Source organism: Schistocerca gregaria, chromosome 5 (genome assembly GCF_023897955.1).
Source record: "Schistocerca gregaria isolate iqSchGreg1 chromosome 5, iqSchGreg1.2, whole genome shotgun sequence".
Lineage (NCBI taxonomy): Eukaryota > Metazoa > Arthropoda > Insecta > Orthoptera > Acrididae > Schistocerca > Schistocerca gregaria.
Genome location: NC_064924.1, coordinates 463,906,859 through 463,927,309, shown reverse-complemented (window position 1 = coordinate 463,927,309; position 20,451 = coordinate 463,906,859). Strand labels below are relative to the sequence as shown.

The 20,451-nt window shown below is 39.9% G+C and overlaps 1 protein-coding gene across 2 annotated transcripts in view; it reads right to left on the bottom strand.

Annotated features, from left to right (window-relative positions):
* Window positions 1-756: 756 nt before the first annotated feature.
* Window positions 757-20,451, bottom strand: part of LOC126272990 (serine/threonine-protein phosphatase 1 regulatory subunit 10-like) — a 105,838-nt gene continuing 86,143 nt past the window's right edge. Inside the window, exons 8-15 of one of the 2 annotated variants that reach the window (XM_049976342.1) lie at window positions 6,672-6,895; window positions 5,515-5,638; window positions 5,170-5,427; window positions 4,987-5,070; window positions 4,744-4,903; window positions 4,260-4,584; window positions 3,813-4,182; window positions 757-1,803 (exon numbers count right to left, since the gene is read on the bottom strand). In XM_049976342.1, the coding sequence (XP_049832299.1) occupies window positions 1,685-1,803; window positions 3,813-4,182; window positions 4,260-4,584; window positions 4,744-4,903; window positions 4,987-5,070; window positions 5,170-5,427; window positions 5,515-5,638; window positions 6,672-6,895 (1,664 nt within the window). In that variant the 3' untranslated portion in view covers window positions 757-1,684. The remainder of the gene's footprint in view (window positions 1,804-3,812; window positions 4,183-4,259; window positions 4,585-4,743; window positions 4,904-4,986; window positions 5,071-5,169; window positions 5,428-5,514; window positions 5,639-6,671; window positions 6,896-20,451) is intronic. The other variant, XM_049976341.1, reaches the window with a different exon arrangement.

Genomic DNA, 20,451 nt, shown 5'->3' with positions numbered 1-20,451 from the left:
AATCTGTACAGATACAATAATATGACAAGTGCCAACTTTAAGCATTTCTCAGTGCAAAGAATGTTTTAGTAACTAATAACATGCAGATGAGTAATATTGTCAAGAAGCTTCATTTTTCAGCAGGAAATACCCTTTTCCCCCAAGGCATTTTCAAGGCATAGACTGTGATCTGCATTAAAAATCAACAGTGTATGTGGTCGTCCTGGTGCAGATCATATATGAGGCCAAATAAGGTAAGTTGCATGTAATCAGTACTAGAGCCACTGCCTGTCAGAAATAGCTAACACTGAGATGCATAGAAAGCAGATGAAGTAGGTAGTTATCTCTAGCAGTCAGTGGCACTACTGTTGAACATCTGTAGCACCAGCTGAGGGCTTATAATGCACAACAGCAATTCATGCCTTGAAAATGATGGAGAAGGGGGGGGGGGGGGGTGTCTTGTAACTGCCAAAATATTGATAGTTTTTGATTAATCTATCCGACTGCATTCCTGCAAATAGATTAAAGCGTTTGCGAAGTCAGTAAGTAGACAGTAATCTGAGGTGAGGTAGAACACTCAAATACATATTATTGAATTACCACATGTACGTGCATTGAAAATCCTTCAGCACTGTCAAAAGAAAACATTTGAACATTGATTTTTTTTCTCCTCTAGCTTTAGAGACATGTTTGACAATCAGTGCTAATACGGTCTGATATTCAGCTGGTCATCGTCATGAGGGTTTACATATTAGTTTCTAATATGAAAAAATATAGTTTTTTATAACAAAAATTTATTTCACAAAAAGTGAAGTCTGTTGATTGTATATTGTTTAAGCATGGCATCTTTCACAAGTGAGGATTAGAACAATATTTTAACATCAAGTAGGCATTTTACACTTATAACTAATTTGTACTTCTTTGATGCTTAGTAATCAACATTTACAGCAGTCCCACCTAAAGCAAGTACATAAATAATGTGACTGTAATAAATATCACCATAAAATGATGAATACATTAAATTATACTGACTGCTGTATAATAAACTACTAAGCTTGTATTATGTTTGTTAAAATTTGTTATTCACACACAATAAAATAAAAAAATTGCCCAAGACTGGCAATGCTGCCTCTATGTTTCTTCGTATGCACAACATACAACATTTTAGTAGTTATCAGCTCATGCAAAATCGTATTCAAAAATGAATACTTTTCAATTATATACAAATAACATAATTAATATACTATTTACATTCTGCACTTGTGCATTACAATTTACATACATAAATTCTGCAATCTCTTAAAATATAAAAAAAATGTAATTTACTCATTATCCTTTGGTTATATAACTTTTCTTATAAAATCCCAGATCAACAAGCAAAGAATGAAAAAAAGTTCAGTAACAGTTTTGAATGACGCCTGCTTAATTAAAATATCAGTCTCTGCTTGAAGTTGTGGTCCAAATGGACTAACTGACTGTACATAATGGAATGTTCTACACATCTGACTCTTGTCAGTCAGTTTTTATTTATAACATTTTATACAAATAGCACCAGGTTTAACCAGTCATCACGTCACTCTGCACTTCGAATGACACTGGTATGAAGACAAGTTTGTGTTAAGAGTTGCACTACTTTCAATCTTTATTGCATAGCGAATTATCCACAATAAGAGCACCAACATGACACAGACAGCACTTTGTTGCACTAATACTGGGGGCCATTAACACCCGGATGCAGGAACGGGCACTTATCACCTTGTCTGCAATAACCATTTCTAAAATGTTTACAGGGTGTCCTACTTGGTCCATTCCAACTTCCTCTACCTGCAAAAGAGAAAGAGCATATTATTTAGTATATTTATCAGTGATATTGAAAGGAAGAGTAAGACTACATTGACTATCCAAAAAGTTCTGAGACTATTTTATTTCTTGCATCATCATATCAGCACAGTAACTACAGTCACAGCTTGAATTAATGACTAGGACAGTTCATATTTTTAAAAATATCGAGAATGCGACATATCGATATATCAACGAAAAAAATATTCATCTATGGCCCTATAAAAATATGGGCCACACACTGTGGCTATACTGCCAGTTTTAGATCTATATATTTAAGTATTGACTTATTATTAGATGTTCTATAATCAGAAAGTTAGCTGACTGCTTATTCCCCTTAGAGCAGGATAACCACTTTGGTAACTGTGTATAAGTGGCACAATATAAGGTGTCCAATGGATCTGTCATCAGATTTGTCTGAAACACTTCACTTCATGCCGACTTCCCTGTTTTTTCATTTCTGCAAACGCCAGCAACCTAGCAGTTCTAGTGTCAAAGTTGTGTGGCGAAGTTAAATGTTGCAGTTTTTGTTGGTAGTGCTGAGCACTGATTATGTCGACATATCCCCTCACATGTCTCCATCCACCACAAAAGGCAATCTTGTCATTTAGATTATGGTCATCTTTTTCAGCAACTGCATTTGAAGGATTCCAATGTGAAGAAATAGCACATTAATTGCGTTAAAAATTGTTTTTTAACAGAACTGGTGTGCTGTTTCTCCACATTGGAAATCTCGTTATTCCATTCACACCACCATCCCCCACTGCAATCGGACCTCTCCTTTGTGCCACCTATACATCCTTCACACAGTCAGAGAGAAAGACTGAATGTGATGGGAAGTCAAAAAGTGGCAAGACTCCTAAGTAACATTATGTTCTACTACTATTTAAAGAGAACAATTTCATATATTTACTGCAAATTGTGAAAAAAATATAATATAAAATAAAAATACCGACACTCTATATTGCCATTTCGATATCAATATATTGGAAAAAATATATAGCCAATATATATTGATATTTTTGGAAAAAGTTTTGATACATCATTATTTATCAACAGCCCTACTAACAGACATGCATTTGACCAGCCAATTGTGAGTAGTAAGCGTTGAGAAGCAGATATGCAGCTGTGGCATTTCATAAATTACTATGGAGCCACGTTTCTAAATCAATTATTCATGATATTCTCCAAAATCATTTGAACAAGAGAAAAATTTTTGCATCGTTTTTCCCACACACCGTGACTTCAAACAAAAATGAAGAATGGATGCCTATTACGACTTGACTCAAGTGCAAAATGTGAACAATTATTTCCTGGAAAAAATTATCACAGGTGACGAAACATGGTGTTATCTATGTGAACCTATCACAAAACAACGAAGTGCAGAATTTCACATGAAGGGTCAATTCTTTGAAAATACTCCCAATATACAAGTTAATGTGATGCACAAGTTTTGAACATCATCCCAAAGAAAATCTTTTCTCACACTTTCACATGATTGTATGAACTTCTGTTTTTTTTTTATTTTTTATTAATCCAGTCTTAATATTTTTGGGCTGACAGGGGTACATCAGAAACATGCCATCAATAATTATTGGTTTTTAAGTGTTTGTGCCAAAAGCACATAAAAAGAAAATATTATTTGTTACAATTCAGCATCCAGTAAAAACTTCAAGTGGGAAAGCCAAATACAAATGTAATAGAGCACCTGGATTTATTTTTATTTGGGACAGTGTTGGAAGTAGAAACAATGAAAATGAAAACAAAACCATGAAAATGAAAACTGAATAAGTCTGAAATGAATGTTATCAGTAAATCATAACCTTTCTCAGTAGTAAAAACAAGAGGAACAGATTGTAAGATATAGCACATTAGAAATGGCACACTGTCAAAATGACTGCTAGATCATTAAGCTGCCATTTCTGAACCTTGCTGTCCAATCCTTCTTTAAAATTCTACTTATACTGGAAGATGCAATGATGCAGCGATCTTACCTCCACGTCCACCTCTCTGCCAACCTCCGCCACCACCGCCGCCGCCACCACCACCACCAATGGGGTTGAACCACTGACCTCGTCCACCCCTTCCTCGTCCTCCACCTCCCATATTATGACCACGCATATTGTGACCTTGTGCACCACCTCGGTATGGACCAAACATATTTGGTGGACCTGCCATTGGAAAACCCTGCATGGGATAAGGTGCACCCTGATTCATTTCATCTGGTATCATGCCATAGCTCATTTCAGGCATTGGGCCAGGAATGTTTGGTGGCATTCCCATATTCATTGGTGGCATTCCTGGATTATACATGTCCATTGGGACAGGCATTTCATTTATAGGAACAATTTTTCCATCTCCAGTCTGGAAAATAAATTAGTCACTATAAAATAATGTTTCAACAATGTTCAAAATATTTGGATAATGGTTGTAAAATTTACCCTCCAGTCTCCTCCACCAGTGTTCATGGAGTTAGGCACCATCATTCCTACAGGTGGTGTCATGTTTGCAGGAGGTATATTTTGTTGTGGTGGGAACACAGGTTGAGGGGGAAATTGCTGAGGCTGTTGGAAGGTTGGAAATTGTGGCTGGGGTACTGGATATTGATGAGGAGGGGATGGAGGGGCCAATTTGGGTTCTGGCCATGGTGTGTTCTGGAAATCATTCACACTATCAGGATTGCCAGTGATATCATCTAATGGTATGATTACAGGATCTGTGGTTGCATGAATCTCCATATCTGGCTCTGCTGGAGAATCAGGTATCCTAAAGTGAAAAAGAAAATAGTATTAAAAATCTTCACTGTACTTGTCCTTATTAAGAATACAGTAATATAGAAATGATATCACATTATTTTAATCAAAATTATATCATAGTACGTTTCAAAGAGCAATTTAAAGACAAATAACACAGTGCTTCACTTACATACTCCTGCTGAAGTACAGTGCTTGAAGAACAATCTTCTCGCGAGCATACTGAATTTCCTTTTCCCTGCTATTTTTACCTGGTTCAACTAAATTTGTTGGTACATCAATGGGTATTAAAGGCTGCCACGTAGTTTTCTCTTCCATGATATCGTCCTGAGCTAAAACATAAAATTTGTTCTTTATACAATGGATCATTTAGACAAAAAATGTTGTTATTTTCAATGAGTAGATTTTTACTTACGCAGTTTTCTTGCAAGAAGAAAAGCTTCTCTTTCGTGTGATCTTTCCATCTGCTTCATATCCATAAAATTTTTTGTAACATTCACTGCAAGGAAAAAAAAAATAATAATGAGTACATCACAGTGCTTCCCATGTGGTAGTCTTTATTGTATACCAATATTAGTATCCTTGTTAAATGTGTTACCTCTTTCAGTTTCATCCAATTCAAAGAACCGCACATCTTCCAGGTCTTTCTCAGCTTTCCATCGCACGTTTTTCTTTGGCCCTTTCCTTGTTTTATGATAAATTAGAACACCCTTTGGCAACCTTACACAGTGTTCCTCCAAAGAATCGCTTTGGGTTTCATCTGTACTCTCATTGGAATTTTCTTCTTTGGTAACTATTCTGTTTTCACTTTCTTCTAATGGAACTTTCAAAACATCCTCTACTTCCTCTGCAGTGGCTGAAATAACAGGTTCTCTTTATTAGGAAATCACACAAAAACCAAAAACTTCTAAGAGTACAACACATATTAATGCAATTTACATACATTTTGTGTTCTCCTCATCTTCCTTATTCTTTGAAGCTTCAGTTTCAATGTTCATGTTTCGTTCACGTTCTGGATTCTCTTCCGATGGTTTATCATCATCAGTTTCCAAAGTATCCTGGTAAAACTATAAATATAATAAGAAAATATAAACATTAATTTTAATATTTCCCGCTGAAACTGTACTAAGAGAGGTAATGGAAAACTTTCTAATTGCCATTTTTTCACAAAACAGTGTCCGTGGTTTTGTGTTCTCAGTAATCTGTTGCAAGTCCCTAGGCCTAACTCATGTGCCAAAACATGGAGAAAGTCTTCAAAGCATGTGTTAGTAGATAGTGCATTGCCATTGTGCCAAGCTGTTCTTTCCTCTCGAGTTCCAAAATTTACAAGATATGAAAGTGTTTTTGTTGACTGCTGTTCAACTAGTTAAAAATGTAATGCTCAATTTTATTAAATTTATGTTACTGCAAATAAAACACAGTGTGTCATATCATGAAACAAAAACAAAAACTTCCTTCCTGACATTTGTTAGACTGTACAAAAGATCATTTGATTCTTACAAAGAAGAAAACAGCAACCATCCACTGTTAATAACACTATTTATTTACACAATTAACACCATTATCAGCTCAGAACCAACAATTTCATCTTCAGATGGCTGCTCATGTTGATACTACATTTGTTATTCTTTATGTAAGTTGTGTGGAGAAACAGTCAACAACTAATGTAAGAAACAATAAATGTAATATAAACATGAACAACTGCCTGAAAATGAAACTGTCAATTCAAATCTGGCAACAGTACTGTTTGTGTAAATGAATACTATCATTAATTGTAGGTGGTTACTGTTATTCCCTATGCAAAAATCAACTTGTAAAACCAAAAAGAGTCTTCCTGGGACTTAGAATGTTCCTAAAAATGTATTTATTTTCTAATTTGTCTCACTATTTTTTTCTTTTGTGGTGATGCAGCAAGCAGCAAAATTCAGTAATATTAGAATGACTTTTTTGGGTACAAATGTGTTAAATACAGACATACATTGTTTTTATTTCTTCTGACAAACAACAGATTTGGCACTCAGAATGTTTTTCCATTGTCTCTCTCAAGGGAATGTTTTTCCATTGTCACTCTCAAATTAATATTTTTCTTCTTTCATTTACCTTAAATGTTGGCTTCACAATGGGTGGAGATTTGTTCTCATCAGGTACAGGAGACTCTGGTGGTGTGGTATCCCTACTGCACTCTTCATCTTTTCCAGTACCATCTTTCTTTGGCTCAGGAACATCTTTACTATTACTGATACGTCTTTTCCTCTTACGAGGTTCCTTCTTAGTGGAAGCATTCAGTGCATCCATAAACATGTCACTTTCTTGAAGGAAACATGCTGCAACAATAAAGAAAAGGACATTAAGTATAATTTATAAACAATGACAGTATTTATTTAAAATTTCTTATGTATTTTTTTCTGTCATCCACCTAAAGGAAAATTAAACATAGTTCACACTGTACATTACACATAACAAAAGCAACTGTACATAAAATCTCTCTCGGCCTCACAGGAACTGCCACATAACGAAAAATTAAAAATAGATTACACTGTACATTACACATAATGAAAGTGACTGTACAATCTCTCTCTGTCTTACAGCAGCTGCCTCCGGGGCACCTACATGCACAAGTGAGCTACATAAATCAGTCTGTTTAAAACGTTTTTAAATAGTATATTTCTTCCTGTCTCAGCTGAAACTTCTGCCTATAAACATTAGTTACCTCCTTTCATTATCAGATACAAGCTAAAAAAATAATTCTGGAACTACTGTTAGAGTGAGCCTAGAATAACAAAAACAGATAGCACTGATAGGACTGTCTTAACATATATGGTATCACAACTTATTGAAATATAAAACGAAGTGATGGCTGAAAAGCTAGAGTGGACTAGAAACATAATTTTGATTTGTTTCTTGTACACAAGCTGCTTATAATTTCACTTTGAATGATATCTTTCTCATGCATAGACATGGCACATAACCCCAATCATCCCTTTCAACAGCACTATTCTTCATTATTGGACACTGTATGCTACCACTATCTAGCTCACATTGCCAACTCAGAAAAATGGGACAGGGTGGGGGTGGAGAAGGTTGTGGTGTTACTGTTTCTGATGAATTCCACCAAGTACTACGACTTTCTTTCTTTTTTCAAAATATTATAGTGCCTTGCCATTTAAAACCTTATATTTATACTTGTATGTGCAAACAAAAGTAACAATAATGAATAAATTTTTATGACTTTAATGAAGAAACATCTCCACAAGGAAATTGTATTCTATTGCATTTTCACAAATAGAACATAAGCCACAGGTAGCTGAACATTGCCATAATCCAACAATACAGGACGTCCCTGGAGGAATGGTCAATATTTCGGGATATTACAGTAACAACTATTTGAAGCAAAAACGTGTAGTAAACATGGGCTCTAAAGTGCATACCTTAAGGACTATGGGATCTTCGATGTTGTGAAACAAATCTCTTCTACTGCAAGCTATTTGCTTTTCATATTTTGGGAGGATGTAGTATGGAACAAAACAAGAAAAAAATTTATAGTAAACATGGGCTCTAAAACACATACCTTAAGAGCTATGAACACTTGTTCTGTGTATGAGAGGTGTTCACAGTCATGAAGCTGAACAAGTGCTCATTGCTTTTAATGTATGCAATTTAGAGCCCTTATCTAATGGATAATATTTTTCTTGTTTTGGTCCATATAGAAAGCAGAGCACTTGCAGTAGAAGAAATTTGTTGCTCAGTATTGAAGACATAGAAGTCTCATAGCCATAATATATGCCTTTCACAGCTCATGTTTACTAGACTTTTTGCGACAAATTATTGTTCCTGTCATATCCCTGAACATTGACCATTCCTCCTGGAGTGCCCAGTACAGATGGCACCTCATTTGTTCAAAAGCTTCTTTAAATTCACATTTAAAAATTTTTCTACTTTTAACCATCAAAGTGTGTGTGTGTTTTTATCCTACTGGCGTCGGCAACTATAATATATGAACCAGATACCACATGCGTGAAAGCAGAATTATTTTCTGTAAGTAATGAATATTTGCCCATATTTTACAAACTGACAATGTATATTGTGTACATTCATCCCAATGAGATGAAACAGAAATTCATTTTGACTTGTTGAATTTCATTGCACCAATTCTTGTGTCGGTTTATTTTTCCTTTCTTTTCCTCTTAAACGCAAGAGAATTACATTAAAAAATTCATGCTCAATGATGATCCATAGAAACAAGTGACACTATCATAACTGACAGACCCACTTATTAACTTGGTCATCATGATCTAGAATAGATATTGGATATCAAGGGGCTGGTGGCCACATCACCATTCCACTCAGAGAAAACTTACAAAACATAAAATGTGAATGCTTGTCATAACGTTCAATTTTTTACTTTTGTACCAAAAATTTAGTGATATGTGTTGTGCATTTTTCACCATATGCAACTTGATATACCTGGGAACTATTCTAGAATGGGCATTTCCCACTATCCTGTTTTCCTGCATTCATTTTTCTTTATTATTTATAAGCATAAGTACGTTTTCAGGCATGTATTAAAGTAGCCATTGGTTCTTCCTCCCTACATAGTTTGGTTGGGAACTGTTCAGCCCATACCAGAGTGATTCCCATTAATTAACTGGAAGGTTTCTGTAAATGATGACAAATGAAATGCTTTGAAGTTGATGGAACAGGTATACACATCCTTTCAAAATTATCTTTTTTTCCCCATTTCACACTACTCTTGAATCAAAACATTTTTTGTCCACACTGACACAATATCAATATAGATCTACACACAAATACAATTGTGTTGTACAACCTAATTTGGCAATCACACCCAGTTTTTCCACAGAGCTGTTTCTTAAGGTAATACTGTACATCTCAAAGCCCTCCCTTCCTACTGAACTAAAGATGAAATAAAGCTTAGTTTCAGCAGTTTTATTGCTCATAGTTATGCACTTATGTTTGGAAAAATTGCAAATTGAAGCCATCGTTAAAACACAAAATGAATCCCAACAAACCTCTTTTTGTTCCACGTATATAACAACTCAGTTTTTACAATTATTTTCTACCTACTTCCGAAGTTTCTCTATAGAGACTACATTTTTAATTTATATGCATTCTAGTCTCCCCAACAACACTGTTATTTAATGAATGTGACGAAGTTCACAGTTACATAATAAACTGTTGAATGCTGGGAAAAATTTTATCTGATGTATTAAAGTGCACATATTGGATTGTTTTAACTTTACAGTTAGAATGCTACACTTTACATTAACTGAATTCTTAATTAACCAGTATCTGGTGCACATTGCAAGGTGGCATGTAGTAAGAATAGGATGATATAATGGATAACAAATAACAAAACATTTGGTTTTAAAATACATTTATTCAACCATCATGTACATACAACTTATAGCAAATGCAACACAAAAATAAATTATTTGTAAGTTATCTGAATTTGTACAAAACAAAATGCTATGTATTCATTTAATCACAACTTGACATTGATTTCAAACACGTGTGTGTGTGTGTGTGTGTGTGTGTGTGTGTGTGTGTGTGTGTGCAGAAGAAATATTTACTGTACTGCAGCAGTGTTACTTGTGAAGAAAAAAATAAGATGTCGAAGATTCGATGGAAGAGTTGGATCACAACTGTGTGTGAAAAGGCAAATAATCAATGGAACAAAGCTGAGTGGTAGGGAGATAGAGGAGACAGGGCTGGAGAGGGGATCATCGCAAAGTGATGAAGAGGTGGAGGGAGTGGCATGGCAAGAGGCTGGGGGGGGGGGGGGTGGAGTGGCATAACAAAATAAGAGTGGAAGAAGGGAGCAGTGGGATGACAAGATGGGGATTGTGGGAAATGTCAGAGGGGGGGGAGGGGCAAAAAGGTACGAGGGGAGTTCTTGGGAGGTGGGTGGCGGCAGAAACAGGGCGCAGGGGTACTTTTGGAAGTGGCAACAGGGTGGGTGCAAAAAGAATTTTCATAGGGGGCAGCAACAAAGGGTTTTGGGAGGGCAAAGGGTGTTAGAGGGAGCAGTAACAGGGTGCAAGGGGTGGGTGGAAGGGCAAAAGGGCACCAGAGGCGTTGGGTAGGTGGGGGAAGGGGCAAAAGACGACAGAGACATTGGGGGGAGGGGGGCAGCGTTGGGGAGGGGGAGGGGGGATAGGGTGCAGTGCGCTACAGGCATTGAGGGGTGGGGTGAGATGAAGTGTGGTGCGCTACGGGCGTAGGAGAGGAGAGGGGAGGGGAGGGGTGGGGTGCCCTAAGGATGTTGGAGAGGGGTGGGGTGCGCTACGGACGTTGGAGAGGGGTGGGGTGCGCTACGGACGTTGGAGAGGGGTGGGGTGGGATGCGCTACGGACGTTGGAGAGGGGTGGGGTGGGATGCGCTACGGACGTTGGAGAGGGCTGGGGTGGGATGCGCTACGGACGTTGGAGAGGGCTGGGGTGGGATGCGCTACGGACGTTGGAGAGGGCTGGGGTGGGATGCGCTACGGACGTTGGAGAGGGCTGGGGTGGGATGCGCTACGGACGTTGGAGAGGGCTGGGGTGGGATGCGCTACGGACGTTGGAGAGGGCTGGGGTGGGATGCGCTACGGACGTTGGAGAGGGGTGGGGTGGGATGCGCTACGGACGTTGGAGAGGGGTGGGGTGGGATGCGCTACGGACGTTGGAGAGGGGTGGGGTGGGATGCGCTACGGACGTTGGAGAGGGGTGGGGTGGGATGCGCTACGGACGTTGGAGAGGGGTGGGGTGGGATGCGCTACGGACGTTGGAGAGGGGTGGGGTGGGATGCGCTACGGACGTTGGAGAGGGGTGGGGCAAAAGGGCTCCAGAGGCGTTGGGGAGAGGCGCGCTACAGATGGTGGTGGTGGTGGTTGTTAGTGTTTAACGTCCCGTCAACAATGAGGTCATGAGAGACGGAGCGCAAGCTCGTGTTAGGGAAGGATTTGGAGGGAAATCGGCCGTGCCCTTTCAAAGGAACCATTCCGGCATTTGCCTGAAACGATTTAGGGAAATCACGGAAAACCTAAATCAGGATGGCTGGAGACTGGATTGAACCATTGTCCTCCCGAATGCAAGTCCAGTGTGCTAACCACTGCGCCACCTTGCTCGGTGGCGCGCTACAGGCACCAGGGGGAGGGGAGGGATGCGCTATGGGCATCAAGGAGGCAAAAGTGCGACAGTGGGGTTGAGGAGGGGAGAGGGCGACAGTGGGGTTGAGGAGGGGAGAGGGCGACAGTGGGGTTGAGGAGGGGAGAGGGCGACAGTGGGGTTGGGGAGGCAAAAGGGCGACAGTGGGGTTGGGGAGGCAAAAGGGCGACAGTGGGGTTGGGGAGGCAAAAGGGCGACAGTGGGGTTGGGGAGGCAAAAGGGCGACAGTGGGGTTGGGGAGGCAAAAGGGCAACAGTGGGGTTGGGGAGAGGAGGCAAAAGGGTGCTACAGGATTTAGCAGGGCAAAAGAGCATATAGGAGTGCTTAATGGAATTAAAGAGGATAGGTGAGAGCAGAAGTGCGCTACAGGGGAAGGGGTAGGGCAGAAGTGAAGTGCGCTACAGGGGAAGGGGTAGGGCAGAAGTGAAGTGCACTACAGGGGAAGGGGTAGGGCAGAAGTGAGGGGAAGGGGTAGGGCAGAAGTGAGGGGAAGGGGTAGGGCAGAAGTGAGGGGAAGGGGTAGGGCAGAAGTGAGGGGAAGGGGTAGGGCAGAAGTGAAGTGCACTACAGGGTAAGGAGTAGGGCAGAAGTGAAGTGCGCTACAGGGTAAGGGGTAGGGCAGAAGTGAAGTGCGCTACAGGGGAAGGGGTAGGGCAGAAGTGAAGTGCGCTACAGGGGAAGGGGTAGGGCAGAAGTGAAGTGCGCTACAGGGGAAGGGGTAGGGCAGAAGTGAAGTGCGCTACAGGGGAAGGGGTAGGGCAGAAGTGAAGTGCGCTACAGGGGAAGGGGTAGGGCAGAAGTGAAGTGCGCTACAGGGGAAGGGGTAGGGCAGAAGTGAAGTGCGCTACAGGGGAAGGGGTAGGGCAGAAGTGAAGTGCGCTACAGGGGAAGGTGTAGGGCAGAAGTGAAGTGCGCTACAGGGGAAGGGGTAGGGCAGAAGTGCGCTACAGGGGAAGGGCAGAAGTGAAGTGCGCTACAGGGGATAGAGTAAGCAAAAGACAGTGGATGGGGCAGGCAATAGGTAGGGAAGGCGAGAGGATGGAGGTACATGAAGCAAGTGTGTGTTGAGAGTGGGGGGGCGAAAGGTGTATATGAGTACAGCTCATGCTAAATTGTAGGGAAGAAGATAAATCAGTGGTTGCATTGACAAAACAGCATAAACTTGTGTAACTATGGAAAATGATTCAAGTATTAGAGATCATTATTTTATACTCAACTAAATACCATAGTAATTATTCCCTATTCCACACCTCTCACTGGTTCGCCAAGTACTACTTGCTAAACATTTTTCAAAATAATTTTTATCATAATCTTTGGTTCGAAACTGCAAAATTAAAATAACGTTGCTGCACAATTTCTTCGACTCTCCTCCAAAAGTTTCTCAAGAAATCCCAAGAGTATTTGAATCAAACCTAGTTTACCTCAATAATATAAACACATGTAACTGTACCAAACACCTAAAAAAAAATATCAGGACAGCCAATAAATAATAGCGCCGATGGAAGTTCATTAAAACTCTGAAAATAGTATGAAATCGACGGCGTTTATTTCATAACAACCAACACAGCATACACATTAGATCATTTAGGGAAACCACGTGAGACCTAATGCGACGAGCACTGGTTTAAAGTAACTCCCATCACGAAAAAAGCTTGTGTGTGTTGCTCTCTGCTCCACTTCCTTCTGTCACATATGTTATATGAACGTGAGTAAATACCGTTACCAAAAATGGCACAAGACAATACTGGTGATGCCACAAAAGCAGAAACGATTTCTTCGTAAGGTATTTGGGGAAAACGAGAAATTTAAAACCTCATGCCAATCTGGCGAAATCAGCTAGGCCTGCTCGTAATCACACCCAATGGAGAATAAAAACTTAAAAGACTATTGAGCCATTTCAATCAATAGTTGCTTAGTGACAAGCCTTTATGTGCATAACGCCAGTGATTCTGGTTCCCTGTCAGCTTATCATATACGTATATCGGTTACCTGCCTTCAAATTTCTAGTGCTATTACTACCGTGAACCAACTATAGTCAAACACTTATTTTAAAATATGTTTGTTTTGTCTGGCGTTATGTATTCGCAGTAAAACACTAGGGTTTCAAGAATGAAACAATAGCTTATACGAGAGAGGTATTTAACTTGCACTACAGTCCCATATGTCAATATCCCTCCTCTGTTGCTGCGCAGCGATTCCCGGCGCCTACTCAAAAGATTTCCCCGCTCCGGGACTGGGTATTGTCATCACGTTCGCATCGTCATAACTAACATTTTTTCGTGCAGTACGGTCACGCCCAGAAAGGCAATAAAATGTCATTTGACTGCTAAGCAGTGTACAAATGGAAGCCTACATTGGCTTTCCTGTTCCACAAGTGATTGTGCTCTGATCGCTTCTGGACGTAAGAATTTCGCCTAATTCACGAAAACGTTTGGCCTTCATTAAAATCAAGAACTGATTTTAATCATCTTGCTTAGAGGCACTATAGTTATCTTAAAGTTTTTTTGTAGAATTTATTTAGAAACTTAAAACAACATACGTGTTGAGAAATAATATATTCTTATAAATGAAACTTTAGAAAGATCTCTCTCTGATAGGGGGATTTTGGTATTCAACGAAGGAGAGAAAACGGTTTCAGTACTTTTGAAGATTTGAAATACTTTCGCACGTTTCAGAAAGTAGCTCCGGCCCTAATTCACATTTCATAATCGCCTTTCGATTTTAAAATAGAGACTCAAGCAATTTGCTGTCACCGCAGAGAGCGTTCGCCGCAACAACTTCAAATTTTCGGCGAACACAGTATCTGTAACTGTTTAATTCTTCTTGTTTTACTACGAATGTTTAACACTCGACAGTGTAGTTTTCTTATTTTTGATGGTTTAAAAAAACTTTGCTGAAATCTCTCATTAAGCGTATATATGGGCGGAGCTTGTTCATTCTTATAGTCATTTTAAAATTTCAGTTATCGCATTAAATATTTGAAAAAGTGGACAGTTAACAAGCGCGTACTGCCATGGAATTACAGTGACTTATGAAGACGTACTTAGCTAGCTGCAAGTAAAAGTGGACTTAACTACCTTGAAGATCTGGACTCAATCTTTAATAACTTTAGTTTCCACGGCTGCATATGCCACAACAAAATCCCATGGGTGTTTCTTATACAAGGCTGTTCCACAACTGAAATCTTCACAAATCAATACTAAAATAACAACCAGCTGATTCCATCGGGAAAGATCTATATGCTATTCCGAATTGAGGTCCGCAGCTCGTGGTCTACGGGTCAGGGTCGCTGCCTGTAGATCACGGTTTTTTATTCCCGGCATGGTTGGAGGTCGTTTTCACTTTAACCCATCTTCATCACGAAGACGCGCAAGTCGCTGAAGTGGCGCCGACTTGCACCACGCAGCGAACAATTATCACATGGAGCCTCGACCTCCGCTATACGATCATTTCATTTCCGAAGGTTGTTCCCGCAGCTGCAGCATAAAACGGCTTTATTTTAACGAATTAAACTTCAACAATACCCTTCTACACAAACACGTTCCGTGGAACTGTATTACATGGTGACTCGAATCTGAAGACCTTAGCATTCGCGGGTATTACTCTTTCAATTGCCATCTGAGCAAACCTCCTCAGAAGCGGACTTTAAAGGCTGCACGTTGCCACTGGATCTTCTCTATTTGCTTACTCACGATGCTGTCTGAATAACATTTCACGAAGAAATAATAGAACCCTCCTTAATTTCGAGTTAGTTTTAAGTTTAGAACGCTCAATAATGAGCGGCGTCAGAGTTTCTTTGCTGCCAGACCTACGCAAATTTAGGAGAGTGGCGATTCCTGGGTACTCTGACGACAAGGATTAAAAAAAAAAAAAGACTAGTTCTGAGAAGCAACATTTGTCTCCAATTTTAATATTGTCATATACATTCAGAAAAAGCTTCTCGCTTCTGAAAAGAGCACCAAGACAACAAAGAAATATTTAACGCTAACACGAACAACCAATGGTTTATAAAACAGTTGGCAGCCAAATGACCCTGAAAGGAGCGTATTCGCGATCGTGTCATAGTCCGGTAGTTTTTAACTCGCCACATATAATGAACACACAATATACCATGCAGGAGCCAAATCAAAACAAGCAACTATTCATAAAATACGAACATGGCAATATTTCACAAACTCAACTGGGTTTCCGACAAGTAGGCAATGGACTGCGTAACCTTTGTTGGTTACTGTGATGCTGAAGCTATTACTTTTTAATGATAAAATGTATGCTTCTCAGCAGCATTAGTACGATCTTACAAATGATTAAGCTTCACAACAAGAGAGAATTCTGAATCTGAAGTCCACCGTTGGCCTTCAATTTCCGCGAAAACAATCGCTTGGAGATGTTCAAGCTATCAGATAAGCAGTGGAAAATTTGAATACAAACATTAGTACATATTACACCACGGCACGCTGCTCTCTTGAAGAGTTCTCAATTTCTCTTTTTTTGTGAAACATCCGCTACAAAAGAACTGTTGTTCTAACATATGTTTCAGATAACGAATATCAACTATATAGGATAATATCGCCAACGTTAAGTACTTTCTTGATTGCAATAAATACTGATACGACGATCGGTAGCCATGATTGCGTTGTCAGTATATTATATGGACTGAAATTGGAAAGCATGACAGGTGCCACTAATAACGTGGAAGGAAAGCGCACTGTATACACTAACGGTAACAAATTACTACATCAAATCAGTTTGTGCCTCGAAAGCTACTGAACACAACATACGCTTTAAGAGTACAACTATGGGAGGGGGGCCAACAACAGCTGAAAAGGACTGAAGCTATGAGGAATATAACTACTGGCGCCCAAAATTACTAATCGTCAATTGGAAAACAGGCATCCAAACAGACCTCGCCTCAATAAAGTATCGCAAACAAGTATAGCATAATACAGGCACTACAGAACGTAAGCTACTTGGCTTATCTGTTCAGGTATCTTCAAAACGGATACAACCAAGAGTTCTACCAAAGACAACTCTGATGACCCAGACATATAAAAAGTAAACGTGATGGCATTATCAAATTTTATCAGCTACAAGCAGTGTGTTCAGCCCGACCTTAGGGTTGGAACCGTCCTTTCCTTTGCTTATGAATGCAGTATCAGGGCAATATTTGACGAGCTATTGCGGATGCACTAGGCATATGCATGTTCACTTCAGTGTCACGGCACTTAAGGTTTTTAAGTGGAGGCAGGATACGTGTTACAGGAGTTTTCTTCTTCATTAGGCTAGCGACATAAAATAGTCTACTCTTCTCTTAGTCCATATCTTTGTAAGAGAGACAAATTTCTTCAATAACCGAAGTCCTAAGAGTTTCGACAAATTCTATCTTAAATGGTCTGTCGAAATGTTCGTCTTTAACTATGCTGTAAATTTAAAATTTATGCATTAATTCTTGTCACTGCTAATTTTTCTTAACTTCATCGTTCGAGTTTTAAGTCAGTAACTACGAAATTATCTTTTAAACGCGCATTTTTCGCATCCTGTCGAATCGTAATAAGAGACTTGTAAAATGATTAATAGAATTATGTAAAGTAGCTGAGCATTTGTTAGACACGAGAAATTCTAAAACCAGAATTCGAAGATTTCCATCGTGAATCTACTGCACGATATAACTACCAAGTTGGAAGGATGGGTTGCAGAGAATGAATAATACTTAGTTTTCAGTACACAATCAGACGCTTAACTTCCACCCGACACACTTACTCTAACATAAGAAATTCAATTTATATTTCATTTCCATTACAGTCGGTCTGGCTGCGCTCGTATTTTGAGAGGAAAAGATTTCCTCGTCTGTGGCGATCACGGCCACTTTTCGAGCCCTTTATGCACCTTTTTTAAGCAGTTGCAATACAGACCGCAGAACGAGAGCGAAGTTCGATGTAAATATGTAACTCTGCATCCGTCTCTGAGAATAACAAGCCTTCAACTTATTAATGTATGAAGAGACGCTCTGTCGATTGAACTGAGCACTCTTAACCCGAGGATACACGCATGCACCAGGTGCGATTGATTAAGTTGTTGTTCTGTCAATGCCCATCATGTATTTTAAAGGTTGTGATCCTCAATAAGAGATTCTAAAAAGGTTAACAACACTGAAGCGAGGGGGAAAAAAACACACACACACACACACACACACACACACACACACACACACAGACAGACAGACAGACAGAGAGAGAGAGAGAGAGAGAGAGAGAGAGAGAGAGAGAGAGAACATCACGTGCAAATAGCAGACGACTGGTGAATCCACTGTTGTCGCTTAACGAAGTACAACACATTTGCTGCACAATATAGATTGAGTTTTTTAAAGGAAGAAAAGCTTTCTTTAAATAAAAAAAACACCTAGCTGGGAGTTATCAACTTCCGTGCACATGGTCGTTAACCCACGGCGTTGCTCATTAAGAATTGGAGAAAATAAACTGGAATCTTTCACAGCTCCAAAATGGTTGAGCTGCGAATGCAAGGTAACATAACATTCGTCACGTGGCTCGGCGAACTCCTCCACATGAAATTCACAGTCAACAAAAAAAAAAATAAAAAAAAAATAAAAATAAAAAAATCCTTCCTTAGGTAAATTTGTTAATTCAGGGCTGTTTTCATCGGATTCGGCGTTTCTCCCGACCAGGACACTGGAAAGTGGTGTTTAACGAAAAATGACACTTTTTTAAAAAAAAGGAAAGGTCCGAAAAAATACAAAGACTATGGTCGACTAAAAACATTTGCCCAAGTCTAAACGACAGGATTATTTTTTATTGTGTGCTGTGAAGTCGTACGCATTGAAGAGAAGCTACACTCCTCACCCCGTAAAAACGAAACTATGCGAACTAACATCTAGCACTACCAAAAATACAAATTCAGTACCAGTTTGAAGATGAATGTAATGAATATCGACTGTCAGAAAAGTCCACACAGAGCCATCTGATGTGAAATCTCTTAAAAGTATTTGGTTCACCGCAAATCAACATGAATTGCCGGCACCCCGCACCTCCTAAGCTTAATCCCTGGGCAAACATTTGTGATGTGCGCTCGTCAAAGCTGTATATGGACTAAAACTAATATCTTCGCAAAGGACAGGTTGGTAGCGGTACTGAAATTTCTCTGTTGTTTCAGTACAACGGAGTGGGCTCGACCTACAGTAGATGGTTTAAATAGTAATGGTGGTAAAAATTTGGTCAATAATTTTACAGCAAAGCTGGTAGTCTTCATTTGTCCGATACCTATAATGAGCTAAATCTTTTAAGTTCTCGGTCGTTGGTAGTCATACACCCCAATGTTGGGCATGGGAAACTATCGTTATTGGGAATGGCCCTATTGGAGGTGTTGCACTCGTCCTTCTGATACTTTCGAAGTGACGTATCTAACCACGTATAGAGCGACCCGCAGCTAACGTGGACTCCGACCCAGGCAAAAACTTTTTTTCACGTTAACAAATAATTGCTAGATTTAACAGAAGTAATCCTAAGGTCCGGAAGGTAGTGCGAAGCCCTGGTAACCATAGAGACCCACACCCGAAATATCGGTCCACGACTTATCGAATACAGACTAAAATTAATGAAATCTCATCGAATACTAGGAACACAAGAAATTCTCCAGTCTACTTTCGACGTTCAGTCCTCTACACTTAGAATTACTTAAACCTATCTAACCTAAAGGCATCACACACATCCATACCCGAGGCAGGATTCGAACTTGCGAGCATAGCAACAGCGCGGTTCCGAAATGAAGCGCCTAGAACCGCTCGTCCACAGAGGCCGGCTATGCAAAAATTTGATAACAGATCTGGAGATTTGTGATCACGGCCGATTTAAGACCCCAAGGGGGACAAGCCGCTGCTTGGGGCGTCACAGTGCAAGTTTTGTTTAGTATCGCAATTAGTTGCGAAAACTGAAAACAGTAAGTGTACGGAGAAAAAGGGGGAGTGAGTGAGGAGGGAAAGAAAAAGTCTTTTGTTTAGAAAAATGCTCTCGAACCGGTACCGGTTGTCATATGCTCTTTCACACGGAAGTAGCAGTCTTCCCCAGTCTAGCAGTGATGATCTTACAGTAGCTCGGTGGGGTCGTGCTGATTCAAAAACGAACTGCAAATCATTCTCTGTTAGATTATGAATTCTGTTTGCGAACGAACTATTTAGGAAAGGAGCTGTGGTGTATGTAAGACTTACTATTTACCAGATGTTTTTTACACAGACGAGTATACTAAAATTGTAATCTTTCCAAAGTAAACATGAATTACGATATCACATTTTGCCAAAGGAGCAATTTCCCAGTACTTATACGCAATACTGAAGTTTGAAACAGCTGCTCATCTCCTCAGGCGATGACCTACTTTAATCGCTGTGCAACACATCTCACCTCAAAATATTTAACAAACACACACACACAAAAGCTAATTGGTGATTTTTGTTTTATGGATATTAGGCCACGAGTTCCGAACTTCGGGTCAGCAAGCCCAACTGTTTATACGTCGCCACGCAACTGTCGGGCCCCGACGTCATCAAACCGTTGCCCTGATCACGTAAACGCACTGGCGTTCGGTATGGTGCTTTTGTCTTCACAGCCGCTGAATGTCTCGCATCGCATAAGGTGAAGAAATGTTAGTAAATAAATAAGCCTTTGAACACGGCCTACTGTCCGTAAGACAAAATTCACTACAGGTACAAA